This window comes from Heterocephalus glaber, unplaced genomic scaffold (assembly GCF_053883595.1).
Source record: "Heterocephalus glaber isolate CG9 unplaced genomic scaffold, H.glaber_assembly_v1.0 deba00001141, whole genome shotgun sequence".
Taxonomy (NCBI): domain Eukaryota; kingdom Metazoa; phylum Chordata; class Mammalia; order Rodentia; family Bathyergidae; genus Heterocephalus; species Heterocephalus glaber.
In genome coordinates this window covers 1283287-1304949 of record NW_028258201.1, presented here as the reverse complement: position 1 = coordinate 1304949, position 21663 = coordinate 1283287, and the positions used below count along the sequence as shown (strand labels likewise).

The 21663-nt window shown below is 56.8% G+C and overlaps 1 protein-coding gene across 1 annotated transcript in view; it reads left to right on the top strand.

The window, feature by feature from the left end:
* The first annotated feature begins 3 nt into the window (after nt 1–3).
* Tnxb (tenascin XB) overlaps nt 4–21663 on the top strand; it is a 54084-nt gene continuing 32424 nt past the window's right edge. Inside the window, 9 exon segments of the mRNA XM_087210303.1 lie at nt 4–153; nt 419–610; nt 12747–13028; nt 13031–13156; nt 13404–14771; nt 15175–15290; nt 19373–19529; nt 19619–19882; nt 20614–21297. Of these exon segments, the coding sequence (XP_087066429.1) occupies nt 12758–13028; nt 13031–13156; nt 13404–14771; nt 15175–15290; nt 19373–19529; nt 19619–19882; nt 20614–21297 (2986 nt within the window). The 5' untranslated portion in view covers nt 4–153; nt 419–610; nt 12747–12757.

Here is a 21663-nt window from a genome sequence, read left to right as displayed (position 1 = left end):
AGAGATGGAAGGGCAAGGAGGGCGCAGGTGGAGCAGTCGGGTGGGGACTGAGAAGAGGGCTCCAGTGCAGAAACCTCTGGGGCCACACTTTCCCAAGACACCAGCAGCTAAAGAATTGGGGGATGAAGGAGCCCAGGCTGAGCAGCGGACGGGGTGAGGTCCAGGGGCAGGGGAGCGTGTTGGCAGAGAGGAATGTGAGGTTGGGCAGAAATCAGGGTGGGGAAGGGGTTTCCAGTGGCAAGGGGACTCCGCGGTCCTGGCAAGGGGGCCGGGGTGCTGGCGGAGGCCGAGGGTGACGTGCGGGAGGGTCTGGCAGGGAGGGAGGGAGGGAGGACCTGCCCCAGCCGAGCCCCCCCCCCGCTTGCCCCCCCCTCCCCCGCCCGCCCCAGGCTCCCTCCTCCTTTCTGTCGCTGCGCAGATGCACGGTCGGCAGTCTCGCCGGTGGTGGCTCGGTGAGCCGCTGCTGTGAGGGACAAGCGAGGGGGCCCGAGAGTCCAGAACTGCCGGACTGCCAGGGGGAGCCCACCGGCCCTGCCGGAGACGGCGCGGACGGAGTCCCGGAGCTGCGCACGGAGCAGGTGCCGAGGCGCGGGCGCCGCCCGTGGTCCAGGTGAGGCCGGCGCCCTGGAGACGCACGGGGCCGCGCCGGCGGGGCGAGGCACCCGGACTCCTTGGGGAGGGCGTGGTGGCGTGGCGGGTGCGGGTTTGAGCGCATGCCGCACCGAGGGGCCGGGGACAAACTGGGGCCCGATGGCCGCGCCAGGGTGCAGAGGGCTACTGGTGAGGTGCTGGGCCCGGCTGGACTGGGGACGGCGCGGAGGGGTCCGCGGTTGTGGTCGGTGTGTGCGTGTGCGTGCGTGTGTGTGTGTGTGTGCAGCGTCCAGAGGGGCGCCCCGTGCCCGCGCAGGTCCCAGGCCCGGCCAGGGTCTGGGGAGGCTGAGGCCCCGGGCAGCGCCCACACGGGCGGGCTCGGCGCAGCCTGCAGCGGTCCGGGCTCCCCCAGCTCGGCCGCCTCCCACCCCGCGCACGTGATGCTCGGGCGCGGGCAGGGCCTTATCTCGTCCGGAAAGAATTTAACGGCTTAGGAACAACTAACTGGAAGTGGAGCTGAGGAAACCACTGGGAGCAGCTCGGAAACGCCCGCCCGCGCTGTGGGCGCCGCCCGGCCCGACCCGGCCAGCAGCGCTGCCCCTCGCGCTTCCCCTCACCTCCGCGCTCGTGCGGGGTCCGACCAGCCCTCCCGCCTCTCGCGGTTCTCCGGACCTGTCCCCCTGCGGGGCCGGCAAGAGCTCCCGTTTCCCCTTCCCGTGGCCCATCGCCCACTCCTGAAAAGGGGCGTCTGGGGCCCTAACTGCTCCTCACTCGCGCCACCTGCTTCCTACCTGCTGTGAGCCCAGTGCCTGATAGCCCGGCCCGGCCCACATCCTCCTCCGCTCCCCGTCCCAGGTCCTGCCTTAGCCCCAACAGCCGGAGTCGCGGGGCGTCGGGCAGGAGCGAGCCCCCACCTCCCGACGTCTCCGCCGGAAGCCCGCCCTTCCCCATCCCCTGGGACCTCCAGCCCCGGATGAGCGAAGCGTCAGAATTGGCCACAGCACTGAATACCGGGGTGCTGAGTCACAGTTTGGGAAGGCGCCCCCCGCCCCGACCCCGCCAGGCCTCCAGCTGTGGCGAGGGTGCCAAGGAGGCGAGGCCGCCCTCCAGCCACACTTCGGAGAGGTGCAGAGGAAGAGCTGAGAGATACCCGGCCGGCCGAGAGAAGGGCCATGGCGGGGGGGACCTCGGCTCAGCAGCCGCCCGTTCTGCAGAGAAGCCCAGGGCCGGTTCTCCACTCCTTCCTGCTGCCAAGAGCCCCTTGCCCCAGCGCACGGGCAGACAGGCTCCAGTTGTCCGGAGGAGGGGCTGGTGACTCGGGGGATGTGAGGAAGCCCAGGGCCCGAGTCGCCTCTGTGCCCACTCCGAGGGGCTCCCGTTTGGTTCCCTGCTGACCTCCAAGCCGACGAGGAGCCTGCTTTCTTAGGCGTCACCCATGAGGAGATGTGAAGGGGCTGACAGGGAGGTTGTGTGTGTGCCCATGCGCACGTATGTATGTGCACATATGTACATACACATGTATGCCTGCAAACATGCAGGCTGGCGTGGGTGGCTATCTGTGCATATGGACAGGTATATTATATTTATATTTGTATTTCTGAGAATTTTGGGGGGCGGTTTTTGGATCAAACTCGGGTCCTTGCACTTGTAGGGCAGGCAGCAGAACACTGAGCTAAAATTTTTTGGTTTTCGAGACAGTGTCTCGCTGTGCAGTTCAGGCCGGCCTTGCGTTTACTATATGTAGCTTGGGCTGGCCTCAAACTCATGGCAGTCCTCCTGCCTCAGCCTCCCGAGTTCAGGGATTACAGAGTGCACCACCACGCCCAGCCTCATGCCTGGGCTTGTGATGAGCACTGATGAATAGATCTTCCGTGTCACATTGTGCACGAGCCCCGTGATTGGTGGGGGATTTGCATGGCCTCAGACAGAGACAGGGAGGGGGGCCCAGAGCCACCTTTTCCCAAGGTGCCCCTCCAGGTGGAGAGAAGGGCAGAGGCAGGGGCAGGGCAGCTGTCAGCACCTGCTCGTCTCCCTGGGCCTCCTGGGGTCGGGGCGCCCCGGGAAGCAGTCTGTGTTCCAGCTCCCCCTCTGTCTCTTGAGGGTGAGAGGAAGAAGTGTGCCCGGAACCCCCTTTTCCTTGACCCAGGGGAGCCAGCAAACACCTGTGTTGGGGGAAGAGGGTCACAGGCCCCCAGCTGCGGCCCCACCTCTCCCAGTCAGCATTTCCTGCTGCTGCTCTGCTCTCTTCAGCCTCTCTGCTCTGGAACAATGGCACCCGCCAACCCAGTTCCTCCTAGCTCCTCCCCAGCATAAAGCCCAGATGTGTCCCCTGGAGCCCTCTTTCCTGTCTCACCTTTCCTGCTTCACCCCATCTCTCCTGCTTCCCAGTCTGTGTCAGAGAATTCCACAAACACATCAGGATAACCACCACCCAGACTGAGAAACAGTATTCCCGCATTCAGTTTCTAGCACCACACACACCGCCCCCAAATGAATAAATAAATGTTTTCAAAGCATCTAGGTGTGTAGTTCAGTGATAGAGCATTTGCCTAATATGTGCAAAGCCCTGGGGTTGACCCACAGCAAAATAAATAAATAAATAAGGATTCTTATCCTCCCAGAATTCTCCCAACGTGGCCCTCTGGCCACTACCCCCACAAGAGGACCATATTTTGGACTCAGAACCCTACAGCCTACCACCCTCTCTCCTCCAACCTCATTTAAATAGAATTATCCAACATGTTCTCTTATGCAGCTGGCTTCTTTTGCCCAACCTCAAATTAGTAAGATCCATCCACATTATTGCATATGACTGTAGTTCATTCTCATTGCTTTATTCATTCCACTGTGTGAATAAACCACAGTGTAGTTAATCCACTGTACTGATGCAAGACCTTGGGATTGATCCCAGTGTGGGTGACTGTGGGTAGCTCTGTGGTGTTGGTTATATTCCTCAGAGAGGCACCACAGGGTTATTGGGTTTGCATATGTCCAGCTTTACTAAATGGAGTAGATCCTGCCAAACAATTTTCCAAAATGCTTATACCATCTGCTCTTCCAGGATCTGCCCCAGCCTGGTCTCTTGACTCTTCTGCCCTGGCTACTGTTTCTAACCAACTTCCAGTCTCAGACACTGTCCGTGGTCCTAGCCCTGACTTTGTTCCTGTCCTTGACTCCAGCCTTAAGGTTAGTCCTGAGCTTCAGGTGGGCCTTTCTTTTTCTCTCTCTTTCTTTCTTTCTTCTTCCTTTCTTTCTTTCCTCCCTTCCTTCCCTCCTTCCTTCTTTCTTTCCTTCTCTCTTTCTTTCAGAGTGAGGTTTTACATTTATTAAAGGTAACAAAAGAAACTTGCTCTGCAGAGCGAGTGTGGGCTGATTAAAAGTAGGAAAAGTAATGCACTTTGCAGGGTGAGAGCCGACCACTGGGAAACCGAGAACTCAGTGGTTGTGAGCTCAGTGGCCGCCATCTTTTGTATCTCCCGCTCCTCAGGTTGACGTCAGGTCTAGGCCGTCCTATCAGAAGCCTGCTTGAGTTCTCAGAAGAAGAATTGAAGAAAGCTCTCTCTGATTGGTCCCCAGTGCAGGGCTTTGGGAATTGTTTTGGGGCACACTTCCGGGATCTCCACGATTGACAGGTCACACCCACTTGCTCAGACAGTTTGCCACGCCCCTAATCTCCTGCCTCAATTCCCCTGAGACACACACATAAATCCCCATAATTCTTTGTTTTTGGTACTGGGGATTGAACTCGGGACCTTGCGCTTGTGAGGCAGGCGGCGGAACCACTGAGCTAATTCACCGGCCCTATAATTCTTTATGGCATGCTGAGGGTATGAAGGTCTGTCTTCATATAGCTGCTTCTGGCTAGAAGAGGCTGTAGACCCTCTGAACTAGGGATTATGTTCCCTCTAACTACCTTGGGATATTGTGGCTCACTGGCTGAGTTATCAGAAAACAATGAGAAAAGAATTAGTGTCTGTATGTGAAGGACTATTGAGCTGCCTGCTCGATGGGAGAAAGCTTGGTAAATTTGTCAGGAAAGTAACTTTTCGTTTTCCATGCTTCCAGTAGAGGAGAAAGTATGGCAAGGAGGGATGTTAGATAAATCACCAAAATGCTGAGAGTTGTGGCCCAGCAAGATCACCCACACTGTGAGTCTAATTAAAAACAAGAGCCTCAGTACAGGTGCCATTTAAGCTGTGGTGAAGTAGGGCTCATTAGTGGCTCTGCTTATCTCCACCAGGAGCCGTACTGGAGCCTTGCTTTTTGGTCCTGGGGATCGAACTCAGGACCTTGCACTTGCTACCACTGAGCTAGATCCCCGGCTGGAGCCTTGCTTTTTGAAGACGAGCCTCGTCTTCCAGAGGTTCATAAGAACAGCTTTTTTTCATTTGGGTGGTCTTTTTCTCCAGACAGTTCAGGTGGAGCTAACTTTATAATTTCCAGTCCTCCCGAGGGTACGTCCCTCTCCCCTGGACAGGCTCTAACAAAGGAGCTGGTCCAAAATTGCCAGGGTTGACAGGCAAGCTTTGCAGACCTGCTGGGTAAAGGTTGCTGCTAGTCCTAGTCCTGTGAAAATTCAAGTGACATTTCACATGTAGGATTTTTATAGTTTGCTACTGCATCCTTTGAGGAAAAGCCAGACCAATGGTTCCTTGGGACCTGGGAATAAGGCTAGAGTCTTGAGGAGTTGAAAGGCTGCCCTTCTTACCTCTCTATCAGCCTTTTGATTTCCCAAGGAGACTTCAGATATGTCTCTTTGGGGTCCCTTGCCATGAATGACAGCAACCTGCTTGGGAAGATAGATTGGCTCTAGGAGTTGTAGAATTTCTTGCTTGTGTTTTATTTTATTAATTAGCAAGATGCTTTCTTTCCAAATTGCAGTATAGACATGTCACTGCCCCAGTAAGGGCTATGAGCTCTGCTTTTTGAACAGAGGCCCATGGGGAAAGGGGTTTGTTCTCAATGACCTGTTGTGAACTGACAACTGCACAACCTGCCTTTGGATGTCCTTCTTGGACAAAGCTACTTCATCAGTGAACCACACCTCCTCAGGGTCTTGGAGGAGCAGGCACTGATGCTCTGCCTGCCTATATGGATCAGGGAAGTCACCTGTTCACAACAGTGGGGTGCAAGTCATTAGGGTGACCTCGCCTGGCATAGTCCTAACAGGTAAAACCTGCTTTGGCCTTTTCCAGAATTGGAGAATTGCCCCCAGTATTGCTAGTAAATCTCTGCCATCTAAGGGCATGGGACAATTAAAAACTCACGGTTAAACATGTGATCTTCAAATTGAGACGTCAAAGCAGGAGTGAAGAAGCTCCATCTAGGGCTCTGCATGACCCCAATTATGGCTGTAGATCTAGAAGGAGGTTAAAACAGTGTTTGTTTACCCATGACACGTAGGCTCACCTGTGGTTCTTCACAGGAGGCGGAGGTGCTTGTGGACAGGGCACTGCAGATGGTCCCTGGTGGTTCCTGAGCCTTTCAGCCCCAGGGCTGATAGGACTGAGCTCCTTGAGATTAGGTCATAGAAACTGTGTAGAGCCTTTCCCTGGCTCACTTCCCAAATGGGACACAGGCCATCCTCTGGGTCAGTCTCAGACCTGTCCAGTTACCATCAGGGAGTCACCCAATAAAGCTGGGCTCCTTGGGGGCCAGAAGCATCTGGCCTTGTGTGGCACCAGGGCCACTTTCTTTTGAACTTCTGAATCTATGGGTGCAACCCACCTTCCAGACAAAGAGTCCAGACCTGGGATGCTGCACTAGCTGGGCGCTCCTAGCCAACTATAAAACCACCTAACACCACAGCATCCTTGTCTAAGGAGGCAGTGGGCACCTTTCCTCAGTTAAACCCTGATAATTCTCTACAGTTTTGTTAGATCAAACCACAAAAGGATACACATCTGGTGACAAAAGGAAAACACCACAATGTAACAGCCACACATTATGCATCCTGTTAGAGACATAAACTTGTGGCCACAGTTATCACAACAAAAGCAAAGTAAGGTAGAACAGAGAGAGCTAGTGCTTTACTTTGCATACTCCCAACTGCTTGAGTTGACCTTTGTTGGCTGTTATTCAGTTCTGCTCAGGCTCCCAGGCACATACTTCTAAATTACCTGAATTTCTTTTAGAAAAAATAGGGAAGGAATCTAACCCTATTCAGAAGAGAAGTGGGGAGGAGGCCCATATGCTCCCTAAAATAGAGGCTTTAGTTCTTATCTATAAGGATGAGAATACCTGGTGTCCCTGAGGTCAGTTTAAAAAAAGAAAATGGTGAAAAAACATGGTGGAATCATGTGACCAACACATACAACCAACCAAAATGGCCAACAAACATGGTTGATCCACGTGAGTGACTCACATGATGAATCAAAGTGGCCACTAGTTATGGTAGAACCATTCGGGTGACTAAAAGGATGAAACCAAAACGGTTACTAAACATGCAGAAAGATGGACTGAGACGAGACAAGGCTGTGAGAAAGCAACTTACTAAGGACTCCCACAGATAAAGGGCCATCTAGGGCATAAGTGCAGATGAGACTTGGACCACAAGCACACTCCATAAAGAATGAAAGAGCTTGGGACTGGGGATTCAGCTCTAGTGGTTCTGCTGCCTGCCTCGAAAGCCCAAGATCCTGAGTTCAATCCCCAGTACTGCAAGAAAGAAAAAAAAGAATGAAAAAGCTGAACAAAGTATTGGGGAAAACCAAAAACATGAGAAAAACAAAAATAGCATACTAAACTTTAGGTCCTACACATGGGACCATCCATTCCACCACTGGGTTAATAACAGGCTCTCTGGCAGCTCTTAACTGGCTCATACCCACAATGAGTGACCAAAAACAGGAAAGAAAAGGGGGAGATAACTTGAGGCAGAGCTGTAGGCCTTTCTCACCAGCTGGGAAAAACACAGACACCATGTGCTTCCCCTCCCCACTGCATATGGTGGGACACACTAGCAAACCGTGCTGAACACACGAGAAAACTTCTTGAGTTCCCCAGCTTCTGTTAATTTTCCCCACCCTCTAGCTCCCTGCCTGTCCTCGACAACCAGTGTCAGAAAAACAACAACAACACACATTTAAAGGATTTGAGCCCTCTGACAGATGAAGGTCAAGTGGGAGAGAAGGGGATCAGGGCCTCATAGGGGAGAGAGGTGGAAAGGAAAAAGCAAACCATTGTCCTCCTTGGCTCGAGTCCATGGACTTCAGAGAAGGGAGAGAAACAAAACTGTGCCCAATGGCCCTTACCTCCTACCTGGCTTCATCAAAATACGTTACTGGGTCCTGAGGTTCTGTAGACCCTTTTTAGAGGTGGCTTCTAGGTTCTTTCTGTCTTGAACAAAGAATTTGTCAAGACAAGTGCAGAAAGGTAGTTTTATGACTTTTAAAGGTAGGAAAAGGAACAACTCTGCAGAGCAAGTGAGGGCCAATTTAAGGAGGAAAAGAAGTGCACCCTGTGGGTGAGAGCTGACCACTGTGAGGGAGAGGGCACAGTGGTCTGGGCTTGGCTTTCATTCCTATAACCATCAAATATTTATTGAGGACTCACTATGTGCAAGATGCAAGGATACAGCAGCCAAGAAAAGAAAACCAGGTGCTGTGCTTGCCCTCCTAGACTTATTTATTTATTTATTTATTTATTTGCTGTACTGGGAATTAAACCCAGTACTTCTGTACTGAGCTACATCCCAAGCTCTTTTTTTTTTTTTTTTTTTGGTACTGGGGATCAAACTCAGGATCTTGTGCTTGTGAGGCAGGCAGCAGAACCACTGAGCTAAATCCCCAGCCCTCAAGCTCTTTTTTAAATTCAATTTAATTTTTTATTTTAAAACAGGGTCCTGCTAAGTTCCCCAGGCTGGCCTCGAATTGGCAATCCTCTTGCCTCAGCCTCTGGAGTGCTGGGATTACAAATGTGTGTCTCCACACCTGGCTTCCGTATAGCCTTTACTTTTTTAAATTTTAAATTTTTTTTTTTTTTGGTACCAGAGATCGAACTCGGGTCCTTCTGCTTTCGAGACAGGCGGCGGAATCACTGAGCTAAATCCCTGGCCCAGTTTTTTGTTTTTTTGTGACAGAGTCTCACTGGGTAGTTTAGACTGACCTTGAACTCACTATGTAGCCCAGGTTAGCCTTGAACTTATGGTGATCTTCCTGCCTCAGCTTCCCAAGGACTGTGATTACAGGCATGTACCACCATGCCTGGTCCCCATAGCCTTTATAGTAAATCAGTAGTAGAGCATTTGTAGATTGAGACTAGGCAAGAAAGTAATAAAAGACTCTCACCATATATCTATTTGAATCTGATCACAAATTGTTTTCTGTTTTTTTTTCTTTCTTTTTTTTTTTTTGGTACCAGGGATCGAACTCGGCTCCTCCCGCTTGCGCAGCACGCGGCGAAACCACTGAGCTAAATCCCCAGCTATCACAAATTGTTATACATGTTATAGTGAGAATTACATGCTGCAGTAATATCACATGATAAAGGGACCTGACCTGATCAAGAAGGCTTCCCTGAGGATGTGTGTGGGGCTCAGATCGGAAAGAGGAAGAGTCAGGAGAAAGGGAAGCGTGTCCCACATACGGGAGAAAGGGAAGAATGTCCCACACAGGGAAGAGTATATACAAGGCCTGAGGCTGGAGAGGAGCACACAGAGTGTGAGAGACTTAAGGCCAGTGGGCAGCCTGACCAGGCAGCATAGTTCTGTAATTCCAGCACTCTGGGAGACTAAGATAGGATCACCAAATATGAGTCCATCCTGGGCAATTTAGGAACTTAGCTAGATCCTATCTCAAAATTTTAAAAAAAGGAAAAAAAAATTTAAAGTCTGGGGATGTAGCTCAGTGAAAAGGCCTTGGCTTTAATCCCCAGGACTGGGGGGGGGGGGGAGTGAAAAAGAAGACCTGCAAGACTGGAGAAGAGAGAGGGAGATGTTATGGGGAATGAGATGGGAGGGGTCAGCAGGGCCAGCTGATGCGGGTTCTTCTTGGTCAGCGTCCTGAGAGGACATGGAAGGGAGATATTAGGGTGTTTTAAGTAGAGGAGGGCCAGGGATTTAGCTCAGTGGTTCTGCCACCTACCCTGCAAGCACAAGGACCTGAGTTCGATTCCCAGTAACAAAAAAAAAGAAGAAGGAGGAGGAGGAGGAGCATGCTGGTTGCCTTTGCAAGACTGTAGAGGACAGGAGCGGGGAAGAGGCAACAGCGAGGAGGTGACAGCAGCTGTCAGGCGAGAGGCAGAGGGCAGCGTGGACGGTGATGGTGGGAAGGGGGAGAAGGACAGAGAGATGCTTCCTGGGGATGTGGGTCCGTGTGCTGGAACGTGGGGGCAGTGGGCAGGCTGTTCGGTTTCTGGTTTAAACTGGTTGACAGGTGGGGCTGTGAGCTGCAGTGGGGAATGCCAGAGGGGAGGGTGTGGGAAGGAAGGACAGTTCCAAGTCTGCTTTCCGGGAAGACGCCGAGGAGGCAGGCAGCTGCACTGCTGTGGAGGTGGGAGGAGAGGGCGAGGCTGGGCTTACAAACTGGCGTATGGATCAGAAATCAGAGTAGCAGGACTGGACGCTGGTACCCAGGGCAGCAGTGCTCACTAACTGCCGCACGTCCCAGCTGTCTGGGGAGTGTTTGACAGATAACGGAGCGCACTTCCTGAGTCACACAAGCCTCACCTCACCTCACCTCAGGTGCTCCAGCGCCACATATTCCTCCAGGCTACTGTGCTGGACGACAGCGACCTAGAAATACTCTTATATGGCTGGGTGTAGCGGTGCACACCTGGAATCTCAGCTACCCAGGAGGTTAAAGGAAGATCACAAGTTCGAGCCTGGCCCAGGCAACTTAGCAAGAACCCGTCTCAAAATAAAAATATAAAGAGGGCTGGTCATGCAGCTCAGCGCCAGGCCCTGAGCTCCACCCCCGATACCGCACACGGAAAAGTTTCAGAACAGAAGAGGTGGTCAGCTGGACTCAGTGACTCTGAGAAAGGCTGAGAAAAGTGAAGCGCAGCGGAATCTTCTGGCGAGCAGGGCCACGAATTCGAGGCGAGGAACGTGTGGCTGCTGGAGGGGGGCAGTATGAGGGGAAGGGTTTTCAACTGTTGTTTTTAGGGTTTCACTTTCAGACAGCTAAGTGCACAACTCCTTGGTATAGTTCAGTGAATTTTTGAGCATGTGCGTCTGTCCAACTACCACCTAGACCAAGATACAAGGCATTCCCGGGAATCTCCGGTGACTCCTCCAGGTATACTATCCCTCGAAGTTGTCCTAGCTCTTGTTTTTGCACTAGGAATTGAACCCGGGACCTATGCACTGGGATGCATCCCCAGCTCCTTTCTTTTTATTCTTTTACATTTTTTTTTTCAGTATCGGGGATTGAACTCAGGACCTTGTGCTTGCCAGGCCGGCACAGCGCCTTTCTTTTTATTTTGAGACAGGGTCTTAGTAAGTCACTAAGTTCCTTAGGCTGGCTTCAAACTTGGGAATTCTCTTGCCTCATCCTGCCTCAGCCTCCCAGAGTGCTGGGGTCACAAGCATGCACTACCACACCCTGCTCTGTATCTGGTTTCTTTTGCTCAGCATTGTGTCTGAACTTCATGCATCTTATGCATGTAACAGTAGGTGTTTCTCTTTCTGTATAATATTCCACTGCATGACTCTGCCACCATCATCTATCCAGGCTACCGTCAATGGACAATTCACTGTCTCCGGTTTGGGGTAATGTGAATGAGTCTTATGGCCATGCACATGTCTTTTGGAGGATACGAGCAGGAATCCCGATGGATAGTTACCAAGAAGTGGCACTGGCAGATCACAGGCTATATGCTTTAGCAGCTGCTACCAAACTGTTTTCTAAAGTGGTTCCACTAAATGTGTGCTTCTGCTGGCCACAGATGAAGAGTTCCAGTTGCTCCATAACAATAGTCCTTTGAATTTTAGCCATTCTAGTGGATGTTTAGTGGCTTCTCATTGCGAGTTTTCTGGGGTTTTTGTTTTTGGTACTGGGGACTGAACTAAGGACCTCATGCTTGCAAGGCAGGCTCACTGCCTCTGAGCTACATCCCAGGCCCTTTTCTTTTATCTTTTAATTGCGGGGCCATGTCTGTTATTAATGAGGTGAGCACACGTGCATGGCCTGTCTGGTCCCGTCTTGTCCCGTGCATCCTTGAACCTTTACAGTAGTCTTGGTATTTGATAATGTACATCCCGAGGAAGAGGACTTTATTGTTGTTTTGTTTTTAAATTTTATTTTATTATTTTATTATTTTTTTCCTGTACCGGCGATGGAACTCAAGACCTTGTGTTTGCCAGGCAGGTGCAGAACTGCTGAACTACATCCCTGGCCCTGTTTTGTTATTTTAAAGGGAGACATTTGAGTTCATTTAAAACTGACGGGTGGAGTGAAGGGGGACGTGGAAGGCACTAAGACGCGTTGCACCCGTACACCAACTCTCCACAATGAATGAGCTCAGTGTGTTTTGCAAACACGGACTGATACAAATTACAGAAAAGCATCACAAAGCTGGCGGAGGATGCAGTGGAGAGCGCAGGGTTCAGGGTGGGAGAGAGCAGACTGCCCAGAGAGGACGGTGAGGAGGCGGCGGCGGGGAGCTGTCCCCGGTTCGAGGGGAAGGCTGGCCCTGGACTCTCCTCGGCTAATTTCACTCCGCACAGAGGTGTTGGACCGCACAGGAATCCGAATCCGTCCCACAGACGAGAGGTCCCTGTTCTCCTGACGCTCCCATCCTAGCAGTGGGAGAAAGATAGTAACAACAAAAAAACAGACAGCAGCAAACACATGTCTAGGCCTGGAGGAGCAGGGCAGCCCACTGTGCCCAGACTGTGGACGGCTCCTGAGGCAGCCTAAGAGCCGGTGCTTTACTATCTGACCTACAAGAGCCCACCCTCTGAGAGCTGAGTGAAGAGAATCTGGAGCCCACAGGGCAAAGGCCCTGAGGCCAGTGAAAGCCTGTGGTGTTTATGGGAAAAACAAGACGGGGGCGGGGGGGGGGGCAGCTGAAGGGACAGGGAGCAGCGCAGATCTGTCCGGACGGGGCGTCCTTTAGTGGGGCTTGGTTTGGGCAGGACTCTGGGTGCGTGAGTGGGCTGCGTGGTGTGTCCCTCCGGAAGCCCCTCTCACACTGGCTCTCTCTCCCTGCAGCCTCCTGAACGATGCCAGCCCCGGGCACCCTGACCTCCAGCCTGGCCCTCCTGCTGCTGCTGGCCGTAGCCAGAGCAGGACCCTTCTCCCCTCGGCCCAATGTGACGCTCGAAGCCCCGCGGCCCCCTCCCCACCCTGGGGGCCGAGCAGCAGGGGCAGGAGAGGGGAGCCGCCCTTCTCAGCACTATGAACACACGGTGGAGGGGGGCGAGAAGCAAGTGGTCTTCACCCACCGCATTAACCTCCCACCTTCCGGGGGCTGTGGCTGTGCCCCGGGCGCCGAGCCCCTGCCCCTGCCTCCGAGGTGCAGGCCCTTCGGGTCCGGCTGGAGGTTCTGGAGGAGCTGGTGAAGGGGCTCAAGGAACAGTGCTCCGGGGGATGCTGTCCCTCGGCCGCCCAGGCGGGCACAGGTGAGCGACAGCACCGAGGAGGGCAGAGAGGAGGGCAGGGTGGGGTGGGCATCCCCAGTCCACGAAGGAGCTTGGTATGAATTAGGAAAGGGCCCCTTCCCTGCGGTTAGGGCGGAGCAGTCTGGAGAGTAGAGCTGGCTACCGAGCAGTGAGGCTGGCCCGGCGGGCGCAGGAGGCCCTACCCTACCCAGGAGCACCCCGCGGCTCTTTACCCCTAGACTGAGGCGGCCTCTCTCTCCTGCTCCAGGCCAGACAGACGTGCGCAGCCTCTGCAGCCTCCACGGCGTGTTCGACCTGGGCCGCTGCGCATGCTCCTGCGAGCCAGGCTGGGGCGGGCCCACCTGCTCCGACCTCACCGGGACGCCCGCCTCCTCCCCGACCCCCGCACCCAGGTCTTGCCCGGACGACTGCAACGACCAGGGCCGCTGCGTTCGCGGGCGCTGCGTGTGCTTCCCCGGCTACGCCGGCCCGAGTTGCAGCTGGCCCTCCTGCCCCGGGGACTGCCAGGGCCGCGGGCGCTGCGTGCAGGGCGCGTGCGTGTGCCGCGCCGGCTTCTCGGGCCCCGACTGCAGCCAGCGCGTCTGCCCCCGGGGCTGCAGCCAGAGGGGGCTCTGCGTGGACGGGCGCTGCGTGTGCGACCCCGGCTACTCCGGCGAGGACTGCGGCGCGCGCGCCTGCCCGTGGGACTGCGGCGAGGGCGGCCGCTGCGTGGATGGGCGCTGCGTGTGCTGGCCCGGGTACGCGGGCGAGGACTGTGGCACGCGCACGTGCCCGCGCGACTGCCGGGGCCGCGGGCGCTGCGAGGACGGCGAGTGCATCTGCGACGCGGGCTACAGCGGCGACGACTGCGGCGTGCGCAGCTGCCCCGGCGACTGCAGCCAGCGGGGGCGCTGCGAGGACGGGCGCTGCGTGTGCTGGCCCGGCTACTCCGGGCCCGACTGCGGCGCCCGCGCCTGCCCGCGCGACTGCAGGGGCCGCGGGCGCTGCGAGGACGGCGTGTGTGTGTGCCACGCGGGCTTCGCCGGCGAGGACTGTGGCGTGCGCGGCTGCCCCGGGGACTGCCGAGGCCGGGGCCGCTGCGAAAGCGGCCGATGCGTGTGCTGGCCCGGCTACACCGGCCGGGACTGCGGCTCGCGCGCCTGCCCGGGCGACTGTCGCGGCCACGGCCGCTGCGTGGACGGCGTGTGCGTGTGCGACGCGGGCTTCGCTGGCGAGGACTGCGGGAGCCGTCGGTGCCCTGGAGACTGTAGCGGGCGCGGGCGCTGCGAGAACGGCGTGTGCGTGTGTGAGCCCGGCTACACCGGCCCCTCCTGCGCCGTCCGCACCTGCCCGGCCGACTGCCGGGGCCGCGGGCGCTGCGTGCAGGGCGTGTGCGTGTGCCACGCGGGCTACGGCGGCGAGGACTGCGGGGAGGAGGAGCCTCCCGCCGGCGCCTGCCCCGGGGGCTGCGGGCCCCGCGAGCTGTGCCGCGCCGGCCAATGTGTGTGCGTCGAGGGCTTCCGAGGCCCCGACTGCGCCATCCAGACGTGCCCCGGGGACTGTCGCGGCAGGGGAGAGTGTCGCCAGGGCGGCTGCGTCTGCCTAGAAGGCTATGCCGGGGAGGACTGCGGGGAAGGTGAGCGGACGGAAGGACGGACGGGACTGGGGTTCTGGGCACAGAAGCTGTTGGGAAGACCTGCGCCGGGGAGAGGCACCGCAGGAGCGGAGGGTGACCGCGTGTTAGGGGAGGGGTCGTCGGCCACCAGGAGCGCAGAGCCCTGGGCCCAGGCCAGCAGGCAGGACTGGCGGGAGGGAGACCTCCTAGGAGCCAGGAGCGAGCGGGACGGGCCGTCAGCCGCCTTTAGGGGGATTCTGTGTTCCTGGACAGGGGAAGGTGAGGGAGGCGCAGGGCCTGTTCAGGCCTCTGCCGGCTTTTCTGCCAGAGCAGTGGGAGTTCTGCTGGGCTGGGCCCCGAGTGAGGGGCCCAGAGGTGACGGCCGCCTCGGGTAACCATTTTCCTACCCGCTTCTCCTGGGCAGAAGTGCCAGCCATTGAGGGCATGCGGATGCACCTCCTGGAGGAGACCACGGTCCGGACAGAGTGGACGCCGGCTCCTGGCCCTGTCGATGCCTATGAGATTCAGTTCATCCCCACGGTGAGGGGGGCACTGAGCTCCAGGGGCGGTGGAACAGGCAGCACCGGGAGAGGTTTTGCTGCCCTCGTGTCCCGTGCCACTGGCCACCACACCATCCTTCATCTCCCAGGCAAAACCCCCTGGTTTCTTCCCCGTCCCCAACCCTGTTCTCTGATTTCCTCCTTTTCCTGTGCCCTCTGCTCTTTGCACGTGCCCCTTAATATGGGAGTCGGAGAGGGGCCCCTGGCTGGCTCACATCTCGGGGTTTTTCTCAGTTGGTAAACACTAACTGTAGTCCCGGAAACTGGTCGTAAAACTTTGTCAGGGAGTTATAGTTACAGTACCAGGTCTTGAATCCAGGAGTACTTCACCACTGGGCTACGTCCCTAGCCCTTTTTATCTTTTTGATTGATTTTTTTTCTGGTACTGGGGATCGAAGTCAGGACCTTGTGCTTGATGCCACTGAGCTATATCCCCAGCCCCTGACTGACTGTTTTTTGAGACAGTCTTGCTTTGTGGTTCAGGCTCGCCTTGAACTTGTAGTAATCGTCCTGCCTCCACCTCCCAAGTGCTGGGATCACGGGCATGCACCACCACACTTGGCTTAACTTCTACTTTTTTTTGTTTTTCTGGTACCCGGGATTGAACTTGGGTCCTTACGCTTTTGAGGCAGGAGGTGGAACCACTGAGCTAAATCCCTGGCCCTTCACTTCTTCCTATTCTAAGACAGAGTCTCACTATGTTGTCCACGCTGGCCTCAAGTTTGTGACCTTCCTGCCTCAGCCTCTTGAGTAGCTGGGATCACAGGCATGTGCCACCATGCCTGGCAGATCTTATTTGCTTTTTCTAGAATTTTTTAAAAAATAAATTTTATTTTGTTTTATCCCATCTTCCCTCAAGCCCCCTCCCCTCCCTATGTACAGATCTTATTTGCCTTTAAAAAGTATCTTTTTTATTATAAAAATCATGTAAGCCCAGTTCGAAAATTTAGCAAACATACATAAGAAAGGAAAAACAGAAGGGAAGGAGGGAGGGAAGGAGGGAGGGAGGGAGACCAGACTGAGTGACACACACTTTTCGGTCTAGAATTGGGCCTTTGCCTTTGCTTCTGTTCAATGTCATCTCCCTTGGTTTGGGCCAAGCTGTCCAGGCTGTTGCAATCATTTTGAGCCTGTGAACTTCTTCCCCCGCTCCAAGTCATGAGTGCACTGCAAAGCATTTTTTCTCTGCCTCCATCCAACTTGCTCGTAAACACTGGAGGGGCTCAGATAGGGCGAGGCCTGTGGCCTGTCAGCGGAGACCTCCCTTCAGGCGACGGGGCTTTGGGCTGCCCAGTTCCAAACTGCCCCCTCTCTACCATCCAGCCTGTGTTCCCGCCGCTGCCTCACTAATGAGATGGGGTGGGCCATGCCTCCCGGGACACCCTGGGCTGCAGCTTCACAGGCGCTGGGCGAGGGGACAGCTAAGGGGTGCCAGTGTGGCCCCTGCCTTGGCCTGGTCTTCTCCTCACGGCCCCTCCCCAAACCCGGCCAGACTGTCTCTCGTTCTGGCCAAAGCAGAGGCTCCTGTTCCTACTTGGTGGCACAACCAAGATAGCTCAGGTTTTTTCTTTTGTTTAAAAATTATTTTTTGTTATAAAAATAATCATGGGACAAGAATTTGGCAGCTAGAGAAATAATTCTTGGCTGCTTCACTAAAACAAGCACTGCTAACTTTTAAAGCGTTTCTCCCGCTTTCTTCTGTGTGTATATTATTTACATAGCTGGAATCTGGAGCGGGTGGGACTTTTAAAAGGAATTTTCCTAACAAACTTCAAGGAGCGAAGAATTAAAATAAACACTATGATAAGAGGGCTTTCAGGGCAGCCTCCTCTCTGCTGTGCGTAAATACAGATCGTCCTTGCCAGCTGTCACCAGGTGCGGCTCTCCCTCTGAGCCCAGCTGGTGCTGGCCGCTGTGCCAAGCTTGGGCCAGCTCTTGGCTCGCCTGGCACACCTGGGTCGCCGGCTGTGAGGAAGTCCTGTTCACTGGTCCCCAGACACCTGTCACGGCCACTAACCAGCCTGCATTCCAGCCGCAGACCCTGCTTCCCGCTCTCTGGCTGCCCCTGGGCTTCAGCCTTTTCCCTTTCGGTTGGCATAGAGCAGATCTGGTAGCTTCCTGTCCCCTGGCCTCTGCCGTCTTCCTTCCTGTCCCTGCCTCATCCTGCCCTCTTTCCAGAAGCACCCCATCCCTGGCGAAGGGGCACTTGTAGTAACTGGAATTCTCTTCAGAATGTGGAAGAGGAAGCTCCTCCTCCTCTTGGATAAGTGACATTGCCACTCTGCCCGGTGGCTCTGAGTGGTCCAGGGTGTTCTCTGGACCTCGGCATCAGCATTAGCTGGCTCAGTAGAAGCAAAGCTTGTCAGACTCCGCCCCCAGATCTCCTGAGTCAGGGGGCCTGCTGGAGAACAAGGACCAGAGTGGTGTGACAGGCCCTCCGGGTGAGTCTGATGGACCGAGGCCGCTTCAGCTCACCCTGAGCACGGGAGAGTCTGGGGCCCGAGGGGCCTTCCCTTGTCTGGGTGGTGTCTTCTGCAGCCTGGAAATGGGCTCCGCCGGGCGTGCGCTGGGAGACAGGCCCTGCACATGGGACAGTGTTTGGTCAGCTCTCATCTACCGTGGAGATGGGAGTGGGGAAAGCTCCAGCGGCCAGCCGAGGTGGGGCCCTAAAGAGAGACAGAGACTGTGGGGTAACGGGCAGGTAGGAACCAGCAAAGCTTTGTTTTTGCTGGGTGTGGGTGACGCCTGTAACTCAGGGATCCCAACCCCTGGGCCCAAAGCGGTGCCAGTCCGTGGCCTGTTAGGAACGGGCTGCGCAGCAAGAGCTGAGCAACTGGTGTGCAGCTTAGTGACTTGGTGAGAACGCTTCTCAAAATTTAAAATTAGAAAAAAGGCTTGGGATGCAGCTCAGTGCAAAGGCTCTGGGTTCGAACCCAGCACCAGCAGAAAAAAGATTTTTTTAGAGCTCCTTTTCACCCAGAAATCACTACGTGGCCTTCTCATCTGTTTTTGTACTCTGGTATTTACTATGTTGATTTCCCCACAGTTCTCTTGGTTTCGGAGAGTATCTTTGAAAATTTCCAATCCTACTTGGCTGAATGGATGCACGGCCATTGAGGCCAACATAGCTGAGCAGAACAGAGCGTCCTCAGCAGCTGCCCTGGCTGGCCGCTCGGAGGGCACGGCCGGCACCCGGGAGGCCCTTCCTGGACCGGTGTCCAGTGGATTTCCTGGAGGCCACCATATATAATCAGGCTCCCTTACACAGGCCGTGGGCATAGAGACCCACGTGGGGCTGTACTTTAGCTACGTGATGATGAGCTAGATCCCAAGGACAGGATTGGAGCTTGTATGTTCGCGTCTCCCATCCCCAGCACGATGCCAGGGACGAAGTCAGCAATCAGGAAACCTACTTTGTGGAACTTCTATGCAGGCAGGGCTTGTTTTCCAAGGTCAACAAGCCTGCCAAAATGTCCCTAAAGGGAAATGAGCGGATCACATCCAAATGACCCTGCACAGGCACCCATCTGGTGGGAGGTGCGGGCTGAGCGGACACTTGGGGAGGAACCTCCTCTACTGCATTTGTTCTGGAAGGACAGAGCTTAGGAGAGGACTCCTTGTGTCCAGGTGGTTGGGGTTGCACAGGGAAGCCACAGGGACAGTCCTGGTCGCGTCAGGTGGATGAATGGGGAGTCAGTGCCCATGGGAGGGGAACCTGGGGTCACAGTGAGCTCAGTAAGATAGTTACCCTCCTGTGGCTCAGTTTCCTCATCTGTAAAGTGGAGCTAACAGAATCTAATAGGGTTGTTGCAAGAATTAAGTGCGTTCACATTTATAAATAGCTTAGCACAGTGGGTGGTATGACAAGGCTTTAGGGTACTGCTGTGGCTTCCCATGCTCCCTTTCTGAATAGGGCCAAGTTCCACACAGTCCATGTGGACAGCTTGGAACTGGAAAGACAAGAGATGCAGGGGATTGAGTGGCGAGGAGAAGCGGGCCAGCCCCTGATCTCCCTGGCTCTCTCTCTCTCTCTCTCTCTCTGTCTCTCTCTCTCTCTCTCAGGTGGAGGGAGGGGGCCCCCCATTCACGGCGCGGGTGCCCAGCTCTGCCTCCGCCTATGACCAGAGAGGACTGGCCCCTGGCCAGGAGTACCAGGTCACTGTCCGTGCCCTTCGAGGGACCAGCTGGGGCCCTCCTGCCTCTAAGGCCATCACCACCAGTGAGAGCTGGGGCCCTGGAGGCGGGCCTGGGTGGAGGGCTGGGAAAGAAGGTTGAGGACCTGAGCCCTCCTCTCTCTGACCCGGCTAGTGATCGATGGCCCTCAGGACCTCCGCGTGGTGGCTGTGACACCAACCACACTGGAGCTCAGCTGGCTGCGCCCCCTGGCCGAGGTGGACCGATTTGTGGTGTCCTATGTCAGTGCGGGCAACCAGAGGGTGCGGCTGGAAGTCCCCCCCAAAGCAGACGGGACACTGCTGACTGATCTGATGCCAGGGGTGGAATACGTGGTGACTGTCACAGCAGAACGGGGCCGGGCGGTCAGCTACCCAGCCTCCGTCAGGGCCAACACAGGTATGGTTGGCAGGGTTATCAGAGAGTGCTGGTTTCCAAAGTCAGGAGCTCAGGCCTGGGCTCCCAGCTGGGAGGCACAGGGTCTTCTCTGAATGCGCTGGTCGGGGTCCAGAAGTCCCCGAGCACCTGCCCTGCTCTGTTCTGAGGGCACCCGTGAGACAGAGGGCTGGGTGCTGGAGTCCCCTAGGAGGGCTGTAGGGCGGGCCGTGAGAGGAAGTGACCGTGGGGAGAAGCAGGAAACGGGAGACCCTGTCGGATCCACTGCGGGAGGGAGGGCGGGCGGGCCTTGTCCTGACAGTCGGGGCCTGTGGGGACTGAACTCGGCAGGTCAGAGGTCAGTGGTCCTGTGGACTTTAGGATGGGGCTCGCCGGGAGCCAGGAGCGGGGTCTCACTACCCACTAACCCTCAAGGTTTCTTAACAGATGCCTGCATCTTTGCTTTCTTTTCCTGTGGCAGAGGGACGCCCACCTGGCTGTAGCTCACTTTCTCTCCCCCATCCCTTTTCTCTCCAGCAGATAAGGGCCCGGCTGCTAGCTTTTCTCTTCCTTCTAGGGCACCAGCAGAGGTGGGCTTGGCGGGTGGGGGTGAGGCTCCGGGAGCCCGACTCACTGCTCCGGTTCTCTTTCCAGGAGGGGCTGGGCCCGGGGCGAGGCCTGGGCTCTGGCGGGCGGGGCGCGCAGGGTGGGGGCGGCCACTGACCGGCTCTCCCTCCCTTTCTCGCCCTCGGCAGCACCAGCCCCCTACAGTTACCCGGAGGTGCGCCCCCCAGCCCCGGCCCCCCAGCCCCGGCCCCGGCCCCGGCCCGCGGGGCCTCCCCGGCCGGCCCGGCCCTCGCCGCCCCCAGAGCGGGAGAAGCCGAGCCCCGGGCCGAGCCTGCCTCAGCCTCCTCGGCGGGCGTGGGGCAACCTGACCGCCGAGCTGGGCCGCTTCCGCGGGACGGTGCAGGACCTGGAGCGCCACCTGCGGGCCCGCGGCTACCCGCTGCGGGGCAACCAGACCTACGCGTCGGTGGCGCGCCACCTCCACGAATTCCTGCTGCGGCGTCTGGGGGCGCCCGCCGGCTCCCCTGCACCCCCCGCCGGCCCAGCCCCGGGCACCGCCGCGCGGGACTCTGGCCAGGGCGTCTACAGCCCCGGGGCCGCGCCCCGCCACCCCAAGCCCGAGGTGCTGGGCAGCTCGGCCGACGGCGCGCTCCTCGTGTCCCTCGACGGGCTCCGCGGCCAGTTCGAGCGCGTGGTGCTGCGCTGGCGCCCCCAGCCGCCCGCAGAGGGCCCCGGCGGGGAGCTGACCGTGCCCGGTTCCGCGCGCACAGCGCGCCTGCCCAACCTCAGCCCCGGCACCACCTACCACGTGGAGGCGCACGGGGTGCGGGCGGGGCAGACCTCCAAGTCCTACGCCTTCGTCACCACCACAGGTAGCGTGGCTGGGGCCGGCCACCACCCTGCCCAGCGCCGCCTGCCTCGGAGCCCGCCGCAGGGCCCTGGCAGAGCCAGAGAAACCCACTCGCTGGTGCTCCCGGTTCTCACCCGGGGCCCCCCGGAAAGGGACGCTGGGCAGCAGTGTGGGGATGGAGTGAGTGGGTGAGGCTACAGCCGCGCTGACTCGCAGTGGTGAGCGTGGCTGAAGGCTGTGGCTGGCGGTTATCCCCCACCATGTGGCCTTGACCCGGGAGGGACGCTCCAGGACTGCTGGGTGGCCTCCGAGCCTCGAGTGCGGTTGGGGTCTCTCCCACAGGCAGGGTCCAGGCGGGCGGGGCGCTGTGTGGGCGGGGCCTCTTCTT